Source organism: Pelobates fuscus, chromosome 12 (assembly GCF_036172605.1).
Source record: "Pelobates fuscus isolate aPelFus1 chromosome 12, aPelFus1.pri, whole genome shotgun sequence".
In the NCBI taxonomy this organism is placed as follows: Eukaryota; Metazoa; Chordata; class Amphibia; order Anura; family Pelobatidae; genus Pelobates; species Pelobates fuscus.
The window spans coordinates 22,172,187-22,188,535 of NC_086328.1; the positions used below are offsets into that span (position 1 = coordinate 22,172,187).

At 39.7% G+C, this 16,349-nt stretch overlaps 1 protein-coding gene across 1 annotated transcript; it reads left to right on the top strand.

The window, feature by feature from the left end:
- Window positions 1-698: 698 nt before the first annotated feature.
- On the top strand, window positions 699-9,608 carry CHMP1A (charged multivesicular body protein 1A). Its single transcript, XM_063437572.1, has 7 exons — window positions 699-813; window positions 1,617-1,636; window positions 3,366-3,443; window positions 4,276-4,422; window positions 5,805-5,933; window positions 6,718-6,905; window positions 9,197-9,608. Exons 1-7 carry the CDS (start codon window positions 807-809, stop codon window positions 9,216-9,218), a joined length of 591 nt encoding a protein of 196 aa, XP_063293642.1. The 5' UTR covers window positions 699-806; the 3' UTR covers window positions 9,219-9,608.
- The last annotated feature ends 6,741 nt before the right edge of the window (window positions 9,609-16,349 follow it).

Genomic DNA, 16,349 nt, shown 5'->3' on the forward strand with positions numbered 1-16,349 from the left:
CATGGCATGATTCCCTTTTATTCCAGAAGTTTGGTCCTTAAGGGGTTAAGGGGTTAAATTCATATTTTAGTGAATAATGCGTCTCTCTTCTGTCATTACTCTCAGCTATCTGGATATTCAACAAAGTGAGAATTTAAAGTTAACTTCAACTTCAAGGCTAGAGAGTGGCCAAAATGAAAGCATAACTGACTTAGAGAATATTTCCATTTCACCTACTTACACCATAAATGTTAAATTCCCTTTGAAGTCTCACTTTAGTGAATAAATATGTCTGTCTTTTGGCTCTAGTAGAGAAGATGGATCAACAAATGCTAAATTTGTAATATAGAATTATTCACTCCATTCAAAATGTGCTTTTATTTTTTTCTTAACAAAAAAAAACATACAAAAAAACCCACAATATGTAAAAACGTCAGCCAGTAAGAGGTTGAAGTGACTGCAACTTGTGCAATAATCAGCATTTTAAGAATAAAGTCAAACTCAACCTGGTGTAGTGCCATAACACCCTTTTGGGATATAATTGGTTAAAACATATTATAATAAGCATATTATTGTAATAACATATTTATTATTATTAATAATAATAATAACAATAACACACTTCCTGAGCATGTAACTCTGGCTCATGTGACCAGGTATAGCCCACTGGGTCATGTGACCAGGTGTAGCCCCGCCCGGTTTTGGCTTCACCGCCTGTGTTGCCAGGCTCACGCAGAGTCTCGCGAGAGTTGGGCAGGGAGACAGGTGATAGGACCCGGAAGTGTCTCATTTCGGGATCTGGGGGACAGATAGCGAGAGTTACCAGGATGGACGGTGAGAGCTCACACAGACAGACATTACACACACCTTATTATTATCGCCCTATTTATTAAACACCGACACCACCAGCTCATCCTAGGAGGTGGGTTGGGTGTCTGTCTTAGATCTAGGGCCTATCCTGATATATCCATTATTAGGGACCCCCAAATAGCTGGCACCCCCCAGTCACCCCAGCACCCCTTAACCCCCTACCCACCTATCAGTTCATTAAACTAGCACTCATTATAAATTACCAAAACACATGGTCCCCTGTCCTGGGCTCCTCATTGGTCATTGTGGGGTTAATATAGATAATTGTGTATCACCAACCACAAATAATGCTCTTTAAATCATAAAAAGACCATCATGCCAGCCATCATGCTGCAGCTTGACTTGTTTTCTTATTAAACCACCATGTCACATTATATACATTTGTTTCTGTTTATTTTCTGCTTTGCCCTAGAATTTGTAATAATTGTGGTTTCAGGTGATGGTGTCATGATGTCATCATGCTTTTTGTAGTTTTGTAGGCATTGCTAATTGTCTTGTGACTGTGTTTGGGGTGTGCCCCTGTGACGTAAACACTCCCTAGTTCTGTGCTGTGTATTGATTCACTGACAGTGAACTTTGTGCTTCATATGAGCAAATGGAAGGTGTATGAGAGAAAGTACAGCCCCATCAGATAGGCTTGCCTAACTCTTCTGAAGGGTTATATGTAAATAAAGGCTGTTTATGCGTTAAATACCGAATAAAACAATATTTATTAAAAAATAAATAAAAAAAAATTATATGCTAATAATTTGTTTCTTGATTTGCAGACACAATGTTTCAGCTTAAGGTAGGTAAACACGTGGTTATGTAAAAAATCATTGTAACTAAAATTGTGTTTGGTTGTGCTTATATTAATAATTATTTATATTTGTAAAGACAACCCAGGCTAAAATAAATAAATAGCCACGTGTTAGAATCTAAGTGGGTTTTGTTAGCATAAAAAATAAGTTTGCCACAATTTCCTGGAGACATATGGTGTAGCTTTTTTTAAATGTATTTTTTTATGTTGATGGTCCCTACTTTAATTCATCCGGCAGCACTAAGTGCTTTCCAAATAGAATTGGTAAAAGCACACACTTAATTAAAATAATACAATGGTATTTAAAAAAAAAAAAAAAAAAAAAAAAAAAAAGCACACACTTTTCAGATTAGGGCGTCATTTTATAAAAAAATATATCCAGGCACAGAAGAAAATCAGAAAACATGGCCAAGTAATGTAATATTGCTAAATATATAATTAATTTAGTATCCTGATATTTTCACAATTTCACCAGCACCCACAATGCTTGTGGCAGACAGTGCATTTGGAGAAGTGACTGCTGCAGAACCTCTCATTTAAGAAGAACATTTTGGTAAAAATGTATATCATTCCATCTGGGCATTTCCATTTCTATTTGGTTAACATCATCAACTGGTGGAAAGTGATCCCCTACCAATGTAGACTTTAACATCCTCTCCTTCGTTGACTATTGATGTTAAATCTTTCCTAAATGCAGGGTTGTGTAAGGAAAAAGTGTATTTGCATTAATTTTCACTTTGTATATAGATAAGAAACCTAGATCAATGTTGAAATAAAAAAACATCTAAACATTTTCTATTTACCTGTATCTTGTATAATAATGCACACTGTTATACTGGTAGCCAACTTGCATTACTTAGACAGAGGGAAAATATTCCATGTATACATTTACAATTAGTTTGGTCAGCACCATGTACAGGTTGCTCAACAAATGTCAATTTTGTCATTCTCTTCTTTGATTGGTCCATATTAAATCTCAGAATCAGTCTTATGTAGGTATTAGGTTTTTTTTATTTTATTTATTTTTATATTTCTAATAACCCCTTACTCACTGTCGTGAGGATTTTCACTGGTACCCCAACACCTCTAAACAGAATAACAGGCAGCAGACAGTGACCAACAGGGAGTTATCACAAAGCGCGTCGGGAGATGAGACTCGAAATAACAGCACACAACGCTCTGTAAAGATTTCAAACTCTGCTCAATTTAATGATTCAAAATTCAGACCATATATAAGAAAAAATTTGTCTTATGACATACAGAAGGAAATTTTCCATAGTTAATGATCTATGTACATGGCAAAAGCAAAATGATAGAAGATGCAAGTTCCTCAATTGGCAATAATCATATGTCAAACCAACCTAAAATAAACATACGTTGTTTAAAATCATCTACTTTGAAACTAAATATGCATGTTTGCTAAAAGTAAGAAGGGTCAGCTTAAAAGCATAGGGTTTTCTTAAAGTAATATAGACTTGACAATACTCAATAATAACTATACTTAAGCAGTAATTCTTATAGATGAGAGAGATATATTATCTTGTGCTCTAATTATAGTGCTTATGATATAGGCCTTATCATCTTAATGGTGCGTTGCTAAATTACATCTTTACTAGATATATTTTTAATCCAATAATAGATCTACTAAGCATTGCTTTACTTTGTCTTTCCAGATCACCAATTGTTGGTATATATATAATATATTTTTTTCCTTTAGTTCACTGCAAAGCAGTTGGAGAAATTGGCGAAGAAAGCTGAAAAAGACGCCAATACCGAACAAGCTAAAGTGAAAAAGGTGCCACGATTCTGCATGCACGCGCTAACAGATATGTGATTGTTTGCTGGTTTTTAGGAATAGTTTGTGAAAAGTTTAAATGGGCGCATCGTCCAGGAAGTACTGTAGTGTCTTTCCCCACATTTCATTGTACGCCTTCTATTAGTACATAATTGCGGGTTTTAGGTTGTGTGTGTGTGTGTCACACCTAATTTATTTATTCAGCGTGTTTACATCATATACAAACAGTGTGTAGGGCAGGCTATTCTTTTTTAGAGTTACATAGTTGCTGGACTACAGATATGTTATCGAGCAAACTGACAATGCACAGCAGCCATATTTGTGTAGCAAGGCTTGTAGAGGTGGCATTTTTTATTATGGCTTGTAGATAAATAATGTGGAAGATAGTCGTTTACATGTGAAGTCTCTAATAAATCAGAGGTCGGTATGGGTTTACCTAACAATGTAAACCATTTCTAAAGCAAACGCTCGACTCTTCTACATATAGGGCAACAGGTTTTTGTATATAGAGTATAAGTGGCCTTTGATTTATTGAAACCATGATTAACGTGTTGTTGTTTTTTTTTTTTTTTTTTTTTTTAAATTCGGATAAAAAAAAAAAAAACCATTTAGACTGCAATTCACAGTTTGTTTTTCATGTTTTATTTTTTTCATTTTCTAGCTTACAATACAGTAAAAAAAATTAAACAAGGGAAATGTACCACATGTATGAAAGGATTGGGATAACTTTTAAAGACTTTTTTTTTTTTTTTAATTTGTATTATTATTATTTAAAAATCTAAAAAGTTGCTGAGCGGCAGGCATGTTTTTTGTATTTTTGCTTTCCAAACAGGCGTTACAACAGAAGAATGTGGAGGTAGCACGGGTTTATGCGGAGAATGCCATCCGAAAGAAGAACGAGGGGTTGAACTGGCTGCGGATGGCATCGCGAGTGGACGCTGTGGCTTCCAAGGTCCAGACAGCGGTCACTATGAAGGGGGTAGGTGTCTGACATAATCCTGATTTCTGTGTTCTTGATAATCACTTCCTCATTCCTGGTTTACAAGTTTAACCTGCTATGGAATCTCAACACCAGAAACACAAAGACGTACATTTTTAGGATGTAACTTTTCATGGGGAGGGTTTTTTTTTTTTTTTTTTTAACCTACTGCTCCTGTATGTCGAATGGGTTTTGTTAAAATTGTTTATTTTATTCTACCTGTAGTACAGTGCTGCAGAGTATGTTAAGGTTATATCAATCACAAATCTGTCAAATTCACCCAAGAAATAGGAGTCAAAGCCGAAGTGAATAAGGTCCTGAGGTTTATTCACTAAACAGTGAATTGCAAAGCATTGACCAAAGTAGCTGAATTAACCCCTTAAGGACACATGACATGTGTGACATGTCATGATTCCCTTTTATTCCTGAAGTTTGGTCCTTGAGGGGTTAAAACCTTTATTTTTTTTTCAGCGTGTAGAGGTTAGCATCAATTGTGAAATTCCGTTTTTAGATTACTACTTAGTGATTTTTCTTCCAAAACTTTAATTGAAAGTTTTATTTCAGTGTATAATTCTTGTTGAAACAGACATAGACCGAGAGAAGATATAAAATAGGGACTTCCTGTCTGGTCTGTGCCATGTAAAGGGCTCCCATTCTAATAATACTGTGCATTTTGTTAATTAACAGGGTTATTCACTATAGTGAGAGTTCAAAGTGAATTTGAATTTTAAAGGAACACTATAGGGCTAGTAACACAAATATATATTCCTGAAACCACCATTTAGGAGAAAATTATCTAAATCGTCTCGGGGCCAAACACCGGCTTGGCCAATCAGAACCTCCTCATAGAAATGCATTGAATCAATGCATCTCTATGAGGAAAGTTCATGGAGACGCTGAACTGCAATACTGCACCAGGAAGCACCTCCAGTGGCTATGTAATGTGTTTACACGAAAATGCCTGTAGGGACTGTCTATATTCACCAGAACAATTACATTAAGCTATTCTGGTGATCATAGTGTCCCTTTAAAAATAGCCGAATTGAAAAAAGGAATATTCTAGTGAAACTCCCTACATAACATTAAAGAGGAATCATGCGCCCTGCTCTTGTGAGCTTGCAAAGGAATGGGATGCATATTTGAAGGTAGTGGGTGACCCATAAGACGTGATCAGTTTAGAAATATTTATGGGAGAAAAGACTGGCCTTGGTTCTCTTTGAATTGGTGAGGTTTTTTTTCAGAGAATGTTTAAAGATTCATCTCTCTTCTGGTTTCTTTGTGCTTGGGAAACCCTATGGAGGTGCTAGGCTCTTTTCCATGCGTGCACTGAACTAACAACTGAAATGTTTTCCATTTACTTTACACTGTTTACTGCTTGACAGGTAACTAAGAACATGGCCCAGGTGACCAAGGCTTTGGATAAAGCTCTGAGCTCCATGGATCTGCAGAAGGTGTCCGCTGTCATGGATAAATTCGAGTCACAGGTTCAGAACTTGGATGTGCACACATCGGTGAGTAAGGGACCAAGACGTATTCACTGGATTTGGTTAGTCCATGTGATGTCCAGTTTTTATCTGTCTGATATTGTTCCCTCCCCAAATTGTTAAAATTCAGCCCCCATCACCAGTTGACTCTACATCCAGTATGTAGAAATACAGGACCCTTTTGGATGAAGAGGAAAATGGCTCATTGTTAAAGTTTTTTTTGGTAGAATATGAATATTCTATAAAGGATGGATTTCTGTAGCATTTGTTGTGACCACATGGTAGGCATTGCAGAGGGACACAGTGACGTATTTGTGTGCTACATTGGTTTCCCTCTGGTGCTTTCCCGTCACACTGGCTGCCCTTGCTTTGGTTTTTCCTCATCATCCCCCCCCCAAGCTCCCAAGTAGGTCTGTGCCTTCATGCATTTGATGTAAAGCAGACACCATTTGCCTCAATGCTGAAGCCAAATATTGAGATTGCACTGAGTCGAGATGCTGACTTGTTTTTCCTTTTCAACCCAATACATTTTCTAATTCCATGATAGTGGGAGGAAACTGTGTGGTTAATAACCTTCACAGTGTTTCTGTGAAACTTTAAAAAGCACACAAAACTCACATTTTGATTAATTAAAATACATTTTATTGTTTACACAAGCTGTAACAGTCTAGTTGAAAAAACTCAAGTCCGTATCTGGACTGGCAGTCAGGGGAGCAGGAGTGCTAGGGCTGGAAGACCACATTTGGCCATATTTGCATACTGATGAAAGTTATTTATCCCCTACAAAACCTCTTTTGTCTCCTTATATCAGGTGATGGATGATGCTATGAGCTCAGCGATGACCCTGACTACACCGCAGGAACAAGTGGACAGCCTGATCTTACAGGTTGCAGAGGAAAATGGGTTGGAGGTGATGGATCAGTTGAACCAGTTACCCCAGGGAGCTACTTCAGTGGGAGAAAGCTCCACGCGCACCCCAGAGGACCAGCTGTCTCGCAGGTTAGTATCCTGTGTCCTGTATTTATTTAGACAGAGAACACTGCATGGAGGCTCATGGTTTGGCTAGCTGTGGGTTACAGATATAGTATGACTTTGGTGTGTGTGTAAATAAAAGGACACTATAGTCACCAAAACAACTTTATCTTGGTTCAATTCTTTGCAATTTAGAAGTTAAATAACTTTTGTTTCTGTTCATGCAGCCCTAGCCATGCCTCCTGTGGCTGTGGGTGTCACAACCAGCAATACATTTTTTTTTAATTTTCAATAATATGTTAACTTTAGAAGTTTTTATCTCCTGCTGTGTAAATTGAACTGTAATTGCATACAGGAGACTCCTGCAGGCAGGGGTGTATTTACCCCCAGGCAAACAAGGCATTTGCCTTGGGCGGCACTTTCTGGGGGGCGGCAAAAAAAAGCCGCCCTCCAATCGCCCTGGCAAATGCCTTGCTAGTCTCTTGTCCTTGGGGGCCCAGGAGCTGGCCCGGTGGCCACCTCAGGGCCCCCCAGGCTTACAGCGGCGGAGCTTTCTGTTCGTGCAGCGAGGGAGCAGTAATCCTCCTGTTCAGCTCCCTCGCGCGCACCGCAGTGATGCCGGAGCCGGAATATGACGTAATTCCAGCTCCGGCATAACTACATGGCGCGCGAGGGAGCTGAACAGGAGGATAAGTGCTCCCTCGCTGACTGCAGTCGCCGGCCGCCCAGCAGCCCCACAGGACCCCAGGGAAAGTGTTAATCCGCTCCAGCATTCCCAAAAGTAAGGAGGCTGGGGGGGTTGAATTTTAAAAAAAGTGAGTGTGTGTCTGTTAGTGAGTGAGTGAGAGTGTGTGTGTGTGTATGTGTATTTAGAAGGGGGGTGCCTCAGTTTTGTCATGCCTAGGGCAGCACAAAACCAGGATACACCATTGCCTGCAGGGTCTAGCATTCTATTAATCGTGCAGCATGTAAAACATTCTAAATAAAACAGAATTTGCAGTATAGGAAGTGTAAACATTAGATCTCACTTTACAGGAAGTGTTTAGGAAGGCTGTGCAAGTCATATGCAGAAGGTGTGGCTAGGGCTGCATAAACAAAGTGATTTAACTCCTAAATGGCAGAGGATTGAGCAGTGAGACTCCAGGGGCATAATCTATACACCAAAACTGCTTCATTAAGCTAAATTTGTTTTGGTGACTGTAGTGTTCCATTAAGTTGTTTTGTTGTATAGATCATGCCGCTGCAGTCTCACTGTTGCCCATAATCTGCCATTTAGGAGTTGAACCTCTTTCTTTATTATGTCCTAGCCACTCCCATAGCTGAGAATCACACAACCTCCCTACACACTACTTGAAAAAGAACTCTTTACTTGTACAGTGTGTTTACAGTAGAATTTCCTGCTGTGTTAATTACCTATTCGAGCCCGCAAAAGTCTCTGACAAATACAACTTGATCTATACTTTGTGCCAGCAGAATTGCTAACAAATGTCTATATTTTTCTAAAATCAGAGACCATAAAACAGCCCTTTGCCCCTCCTGTCAATCAATTCAGAGGAGGCTGTGCTCTGCATTTCTGCTTTCAGAGATATCCTTCTCTGGTTGTCTCTCCTGTTTGCCTTCACCCTAAGAGAGAAAGCAATGCCTGCAAGGGGAAAGAGGGAAGATGGGCACATCACACGTGCTTTGGCCTTGGAACGCTAGGTGCTGTAGCGTTAGGAATACAGGCTTGTATTCATAACACTATAGTGTTCCTTTAATAAAGCAGGAGATACGAACCTTCAAACACACTGTGCTCTAAAAATGTACAAACATGTATTTCTGATCCTGTAGTGTTAAAAACACCATTTCCCCTCCCCCCCCCCCCCCCGCCTTACTAAATATAGTAAAAGTTTTCTTGTATTTAAGTCTGCAGCTGCTGCCTCTGCCCTTGTCTGTCTCTGACCTGCCTGCTGTTTGCTGACATCATCAGATGTGGTGGTCTGAGCCAATCACAATGCTTCCCCATAAGATTGGCTGAGATTGAGGCAGATCAGGGGCAGAGCCAGCACAAGTCAAACACAGCCCTGGCCAATCAGCATCTCCTCATTGAATCAATGCATCTATATGAGGAATGTTCAGTGTTTGAATGCAGAGGGTGGAGACACTGAATGGCAGTGCTTCTACTGCAATACGCTGTAATGCAATAAGCTGTAGTTGTTCTGGTGACTATAGTGTCCCTTTTAGTTTTTTAGTGCTCATGTATCCCTTTAATACTAAGACTATATAGAGTCCACCCCAAATATTTTCACTTAATGCTTATGTTTCTTTTCTTCTTTCAGGCTGGCTGCTCTGAGGAACTGAAATTTCACCATATCGGCTGTTTCCTGGAAATCCAGGTGTCACCATATCGCACTGTGGCATCTGCCAGTCTCTATGGGAGGGTAGTCTGTTGCTGTCCAATGTTTGTGCAGTGCTTGATCCCGAGACTGACCCAACCATGGATAGTATCCTCACAGCATCAGTCAATGCCCTAGCTTAGCTCTTATGTACTTGGCCAAAATCGCACTATGAAACAATCTCCTGTTCCTGCACTATCCCTGCTTTCATTAAGACCATTGCCAGATGCGGTCTCACGTAGAGACATTGATAATGGGTCTTTTAAGCATACTGTCCTAGAAATCCTGGGTTCCTGGTAGGGTCATCTCAACACTACTCTAAATTAAACATTTGTTCAGGTCTAACCTACCCACAGGTAATATGCTTCCTTGTTTTTTGGAGGTTTTATTTTGGCTAGTGTTTCGGTGTTTCTTTTTTCTGTACACACTAAACTAGTCCATCTCTTAATGCTCTCTGCTCCACAGCAGTGCGTCCGTTTTATCGTTATGTAGGTTTTATTAATGTTCGTTTTTGTTTTGTTTTTTTAATCCTACCTTGGATTAAGGACTCTGGTGCCTTAATACACATTAACTCTATCACTTACCTGTAAGATTTGGCAATATCATTGCAGTAATGGTCAAGTGACCTCTCTTACATTTAATGTCAAACAAAACCGAAGAAACTTCAGTCAGCCACCTCTTTTAGGAGCTGTAGATCTACAATTTGGGCATTTCTCTCTTGTATGTAAGTGTGGTAATTCAAAATGAATTATCCTTCATAGGTACAAAAATGACTGTAAACTAACACATTTTTAACTCCTTGTTCACGGGCCAGATTCAGGGTAATAAACGAGTAATATTTCAGGCAATCTTTGGAAAATGGAGCATGTGGTTTTGTGTGCAGATGCTCATATCCGCACTTTCTAACCGATGATGTGTGTGTTGGGTAGAGTGCTATTTGATAACTCTGTTTCACATTTTGCCATTGGAGTATTTGACTCCAAAGCACTAAATTCACATGGGTGCATTTTTTTTTACTCAAAGATTGCCAAACTCCTCCACAAAGTCTGTTTTCTGACTGCTGCTACCTCTAGTGCTGTAAAGGTTGCGACATGTTATTGTTTTTTGTGTGCCTGTTAACCTGTTAAGTGCTGGAGGACAGTACCAATAGCATCCATTATTTTGTGCAGAGAATAGCACATTTTGCAATGCGACTGCACACTGGGTACTGTATCTGTCGTGTATGTTAAAGACCACATACTTACAATTAGTCATTAGATATAAGGTAATCAAACTCTGCTCTGCATGAGTCGGTAGGTGTTTGTCCTGCAGCAGGAAAGCTCAATTTGATTACTCAATCCTATTAGAAATTAATTACTTGTTAACAGGCTGTCTACCGTGAGAGTGTCTCACAACAGGCTATCTCCTACTGGAGGTTTGCAGCATCACCGCAAAAATGAGTTGTCTTTTATATATCTACAAAATGCCTTGTTTATACATTTATTTTTATTTTTCCTTTCTTTTGTTTTTTTTTTTTTTTTTTGGGGGGAGTAAATTATCTGGTTTTTCGTTTTTGTTTGTTTTTTTCTTATGTGTGTTTCATTTACGTTTCAAAATAAAATCTGATTCCTAAATATGAATTTTGTGTAGTGTGTGTGTGTTCTTTTTATTTATTTATTTTTCTCGTTTTTTTTAATGTGACTATGTATAAAATATTATTATTTTTTTCCAGTTTTCTTCTTCAATGGGAAAATGACTTATTTGGTTAAAAGAAAATGGGAACACAAAAACCTAACTGAATGTTCCTACAATTTTAGGAAATGTAATAAAACTATTGTAGGTTTTGCTTCCTTAATTTTACTCCATAATATCACTGTATAGTTCTCCAAACACACTACAGAGGATCACTCTTGGTTTTACTGTGATCTTATATATTAAAAAAAAAAAATTACAATATAAATTTGAGATATAGACTAACTCCCTCCCTTATCTTCGTCTTTCTTAATATAAGACATTTGAGTATGTTGCAATGCAAAATAAACTATAAATGTATTTCAAGATGGTCTTAAAGGTATACTGTAAGTGCCAGGAATACAAAGATGCCATAGTTCCTTCTGCCTTCCCCATGCCTGTGTAAATAAAGGGTTGAAACCCATTTATTTACTTGACTTTTCCCAGTGCTGATGTCCTTAGGTGCTGGGCCGAAACTCTGGACCCACTGTGTTTCCTAGTAAATATTTGCCTCAAGTCCCTCCTTAACCCCCTTTAGAATAATATTTTGACAGTCTTTTATCTTGACATGTAACTGGTCTTAAAGGGGTTCATTTGTGCTTTTCCTGAGAGAGGTTACATTTTTGAATAGTGACCTCCTTTTTGTCTTTATTTTGGTGTTTACAATGCACGCCATCTAGTGGTATAAAAATAAGAGTGCACTGTAAATGTTTACTGTATATTTATATTTATGGGATACCAAAATGAAAATTGGCCCAGCCACCTACAAATAAATGTACTATTCCTACTTATATTTAATTTTATTTTTTCCATACCGTTCTATGGTTAACAAAAATCAGGAATTTTAAATGGTTACTCAAAGACTTTTTTTTTTTGGGGGGGGGGGGGGGAGGGAGGGGATCAATCTGAAATGTAATTTTGGGCTCTATTAAATAGGTCCCCCTCTACATTTTGCAGTAAACTTCTATCTGTGTGCTTACTGCTATGCACATAATAGCAGAAACAACAATTGTTTTTGGGAGTGCTGATCCATTTTTATTTAATTATTACTGGTGTGGCCATACTGGACGTATATACAGCACCCCACTTTACTAAGAGGTCATCAATTTTATGTTGAACTGCAATGTGTGGTCATGAGGTGCACAGGATCTGAAAAGAAAAGGGGAAAAAAAAAACACCTCTCATTCATGATTTGGCTATCTTCCATGACTGCTGTCCTTGTGGGGTTGAAAATATGTCTACTTGGGTTCTGGCTATCTGGCCACCATGCATTATTTGCTAAACCATATCTAATATCTCTGTTCTGAACTCCACACAAATTTTGGCATAAATCCCTGGTCAAATAACGTGGGAGACATGGTCTCATAGCACTGATCACACATTCACAAATCACATCTCTATGCAGTCAGAAAAATGCAACTATGCCCAACGTCTACTCTTGGTCCCACTGGCTAAAATGGCTGATTGCTCAGCTGAGGCTTCCAACTAATGAGCTAGCACTGCATGTGCGTGACAGCCCAATGTAAACTTGTCCTGATTTCTTCTGATATGCTGCTTGTTCAATGTTCTTTTCTTATGTAACTTATTTTTCCTCCCTATTTCATGCCATCATTTCACATAATTACTTTCTGTACATCATACCTTTTAATTGTTACCATGTAATTACTCCTAATATTTCAAATGAACAAATAGGACACTTTAATTAGGGTGTGAGTGAGTGAGCGAGTGGCCAGTTGAGGGTCTGTTTGGAGAAATTTTAGGTGGCTTACTAATAACTTATGAAACTAAAATGTAATTTAGATCAAGAACAATGTATCTGATTTCTAAACACATTTATTGTAGTTTAACGACACATTACTGGGAGTATTATTACTGGGGAGCTCTGTTATACACTCAGACACATTACTGGGAGTATTATTGCTGTGTAACTCTGTTATAGACTCAGACACATTACTGGGAGTATTATTGCTGTGGAGCTCTGTTATACAATCAGACACATTACTGGGGAGCTCTGTTATACACTCAGACACATTACTGGGAGTATTATTGCTGTGGAGCTCTGTTATACACTCAGACATATTACTGGGAGTAGTATTACTGTGGAGCTCTGTTATACACTCAGACACATTACTGGGAGTATTATTGCTGTGGAGATCTGTTATACACTCAGACACATTACTGGGAGTATTATTGCCGTGGAGCTCTGTTATACACTCAGACACATTACTGGGAGTATTATTGCTGTGGAGGTCTGTTATACACTCAGACACATTACTGGGAGTATTATTGCTGTGGAGGTCTGTTATACACTCAGACACATTACTGGGAGTATTATTGCTGTGGAGGTCTGTTATACACTCAGACACATTACTGGGAGTATTATTGCTGTGGAGCTCTGTTATACACTCATACACATTACTGGGAGTATTATTGCTGTGGAGATCTGTTATACACAGACACATTACTGGGAGTATTATTGCTGTGGAGCTCTGTTATACACTCAGACACATTACTGGGAGTATTATTGCTGTGGAGGTCTGTTATACACTCAGACACATTACTGGGAGTATTATTGCTGTGGAGCTCTGTTATACACTCATACACATTACTGGGAGTATTATTGCTGTGGAGATCTGTTATACACAGACACATTACTGGGAGTATTATTGCTGTGGAGATCTGTTATACACTCAGACACATTACTGGGAGTATTATTGCTGTGGAGCTCTGTTATACACTCAGACACATTACTGGGAGTATTATTGCCGTGGAGCTCTGTTATACACTCAGACACATTACTGGGAGTATTATTGCTGTTGAGCTCTGTTATACACAGACACATTACTGAGAGTATTATTGCTGTGGAGCTCTGTTATACACTCAGACACACCGACGATACAGAGCTCCTAGAAAAAAGGTGTTACCCGAATAGCCAATTCCCTCTGAAAAGCCTCTTCCAATGAACCAGTCAGAGGCCGGAATAGTATAGGATCAGGGCCGGCCTTAGGGGTGTGCGAGCTGTGCGGCCGCACAGGGCGCCATGTAGCCGCACAGCCGTTTTAAAAAAAAAAAAATTTTTTTTTTTTTTTTTTAAATTTGCAGCGGGGGCGGAGCTTACCGTGCGGCGGGGGCGGAGCTAAAAGCGCCGGAAAACTGCTGCAGGGGAAGCAGGAAGGAGTCCCTGCTTCCCCACCAAACAGTCACCAGGAGCTGCACTGCCTCCACAATTAACTCCACAGGTAACTGTGGGATTGTCAGGTGAGTGTGACTCTCTGCCTATGTGTATGACTGTCTGCCTCTGTGTGTGTGTGTGTTACTGTCTGTGTGTGTGTGTGTGTGTATGACTGTCTGCCTCTGTGTGTGTGTGTGTGTGTGTGTGTTACTGTCTGTGTGTGTGTGTGTATGACTGTCTGCCTCTGTGTGTCTGTGTGTATGACTGTCTGCCTCTGTGTGTATGACTATCTGCCTGTGTGTGTCTGTGTGTGTGTGTGTGTATGACTGTCTGCGTGTGTGTATGACTGTCTGCGTGTGTGTGTGTGTGTGTGTGTGTATATGACTGTCTGCCACTGTGTGTCTGTGTGTATTACTGTCTGCCTCTGTGTGTTTGTCTGTGTGTATTACTGTCTGCCTCTGTGTGTGTGACTATCTGCCTGTGTGTTTGTCTGTGTGTGTGTGTGTGTATGACTGTCTGCGTGTGTGTGTGTGTGTATGACTGTCTGCGTGTGTGTGTGTGTGTGTATGACTGTCTGCGTGTGTGTGTGTGTGTATGACTGCGTGTGTGTGTGTGTGTGTGTGTGTATATGACTGTCTGCCACTGTGTGTCTGTGTGTATTACTGTCTGCCTCTGTGTGTTTGTCTGTGTGTATTACTGTCTGCCTCTGTGTGTGTGACTGTGTATGACTGCCTCTGTGTGTATGACTGTCTGCCTCTGTGTGTATGACTGTCTGCCTCTGTTTGTATGACTGTCTGCCTCTGTGTGTCTGTGTGTATGACTGTCTGCCTGTGTGTGTGTGTGTGTGTGTGTGTGTATGACTGTCTGCGTGCGTGTGTGTATGACTGTCTGCCTCTGTGTGTATGACTGTGTGTGTGTCTGTGTGTATTACTGTCTGCCTCTGTGTGTGTCTGTGTGTATTACTGTCTGTGTGTGTCTGTGTGTATGACTGACTGTCTGCCTGTGTGTGTCTGTGTGTATGACTGTCTGCCTTTGTGTGTCTGTGTGTGTGTGTGTGTATGACTGTCTGCCTGTGTGTGTGTGTATGACTGTCTGCCTGTGTGTGTGTGTGTATGACTGTCTGCTTGTGTGTGTGTGGATGTCTTCCTGTGTGTGTATGGCCGTCTGACTCTGTGTGTGTGTGTGTGTCACATACAACCAATACACGCATATCACACACTGTTAATATACCCATTACAAATATCACACATAGCATACATATCACACACAGTCATCACACGTACTATTACATACACAGACAACACAAACATAACAGCATACATGGATGACGGGGGGGGGGGGGCGCTGTGAAGATTTTTCGCACAGGGCGTCTAAATGCCTAAGGCCGGCCCTGTATAGGATCACGTCTTTATTGCAATAGAGGAGAAGCCGTCAAACCTGGTTCTGAGTTAATGAAAGTAAATTCCTCTTTAATACGTAGCAAAATGCTGCAAACCAATGTCTGGCAAATATCCATATGGGAAAAGTTATGCCTGCTGGAGCCATTTAGTTACTGTGGTTTCAATGACCGTCACAATTCTACAGCAACAGCAGACACACACATAAGCAGGTGTTTCAGCTCACATTCCATTGCAGTTACTTCCCACTATTCAACTGACTGGTTAACTTTTAAAGCCAGTGTATCTATGCAAGTCTCATCAGCCATCCTTACTACGTTGCTTAGTATCCCCTTCTATTAGTAGACAGCAAGCCTATTCAATAAGTCTGTTGGATTATACTGGTTTGCATTTAAGCATTTTAGAACTAAATATATAGATGGATAGATATGTTCTCATTAAGGCTCTTATCATGATATTTGCCACTGAAGGAAATTAGGAGAGAAAAGAGGGACAGAGGCACCAAAATAGGGACTGTCCTTCCAAAATAGGGGCACTTGGGAGGTATGCATTTTACTCCTATCATAGAAGATTTGTGACAATGCTCGATTATTGGGTATTAGATGTTTGATGTGCTCGGTTCCCTCCCTCAGTTCCTCCAGTGGATCCTGACTCGAGGGAAAGTCCTCACAAACTTCTCCTCCTGCAGCCATTCCTGATCCTGAATTTATTATATTTATGTTATACATTTAATACATTTATAACATGCTTTTGTCAAACAGCTCCAGCAGTCGGAGAATTGCATCCACAGACTCCATGCACCATAACTACTACAATG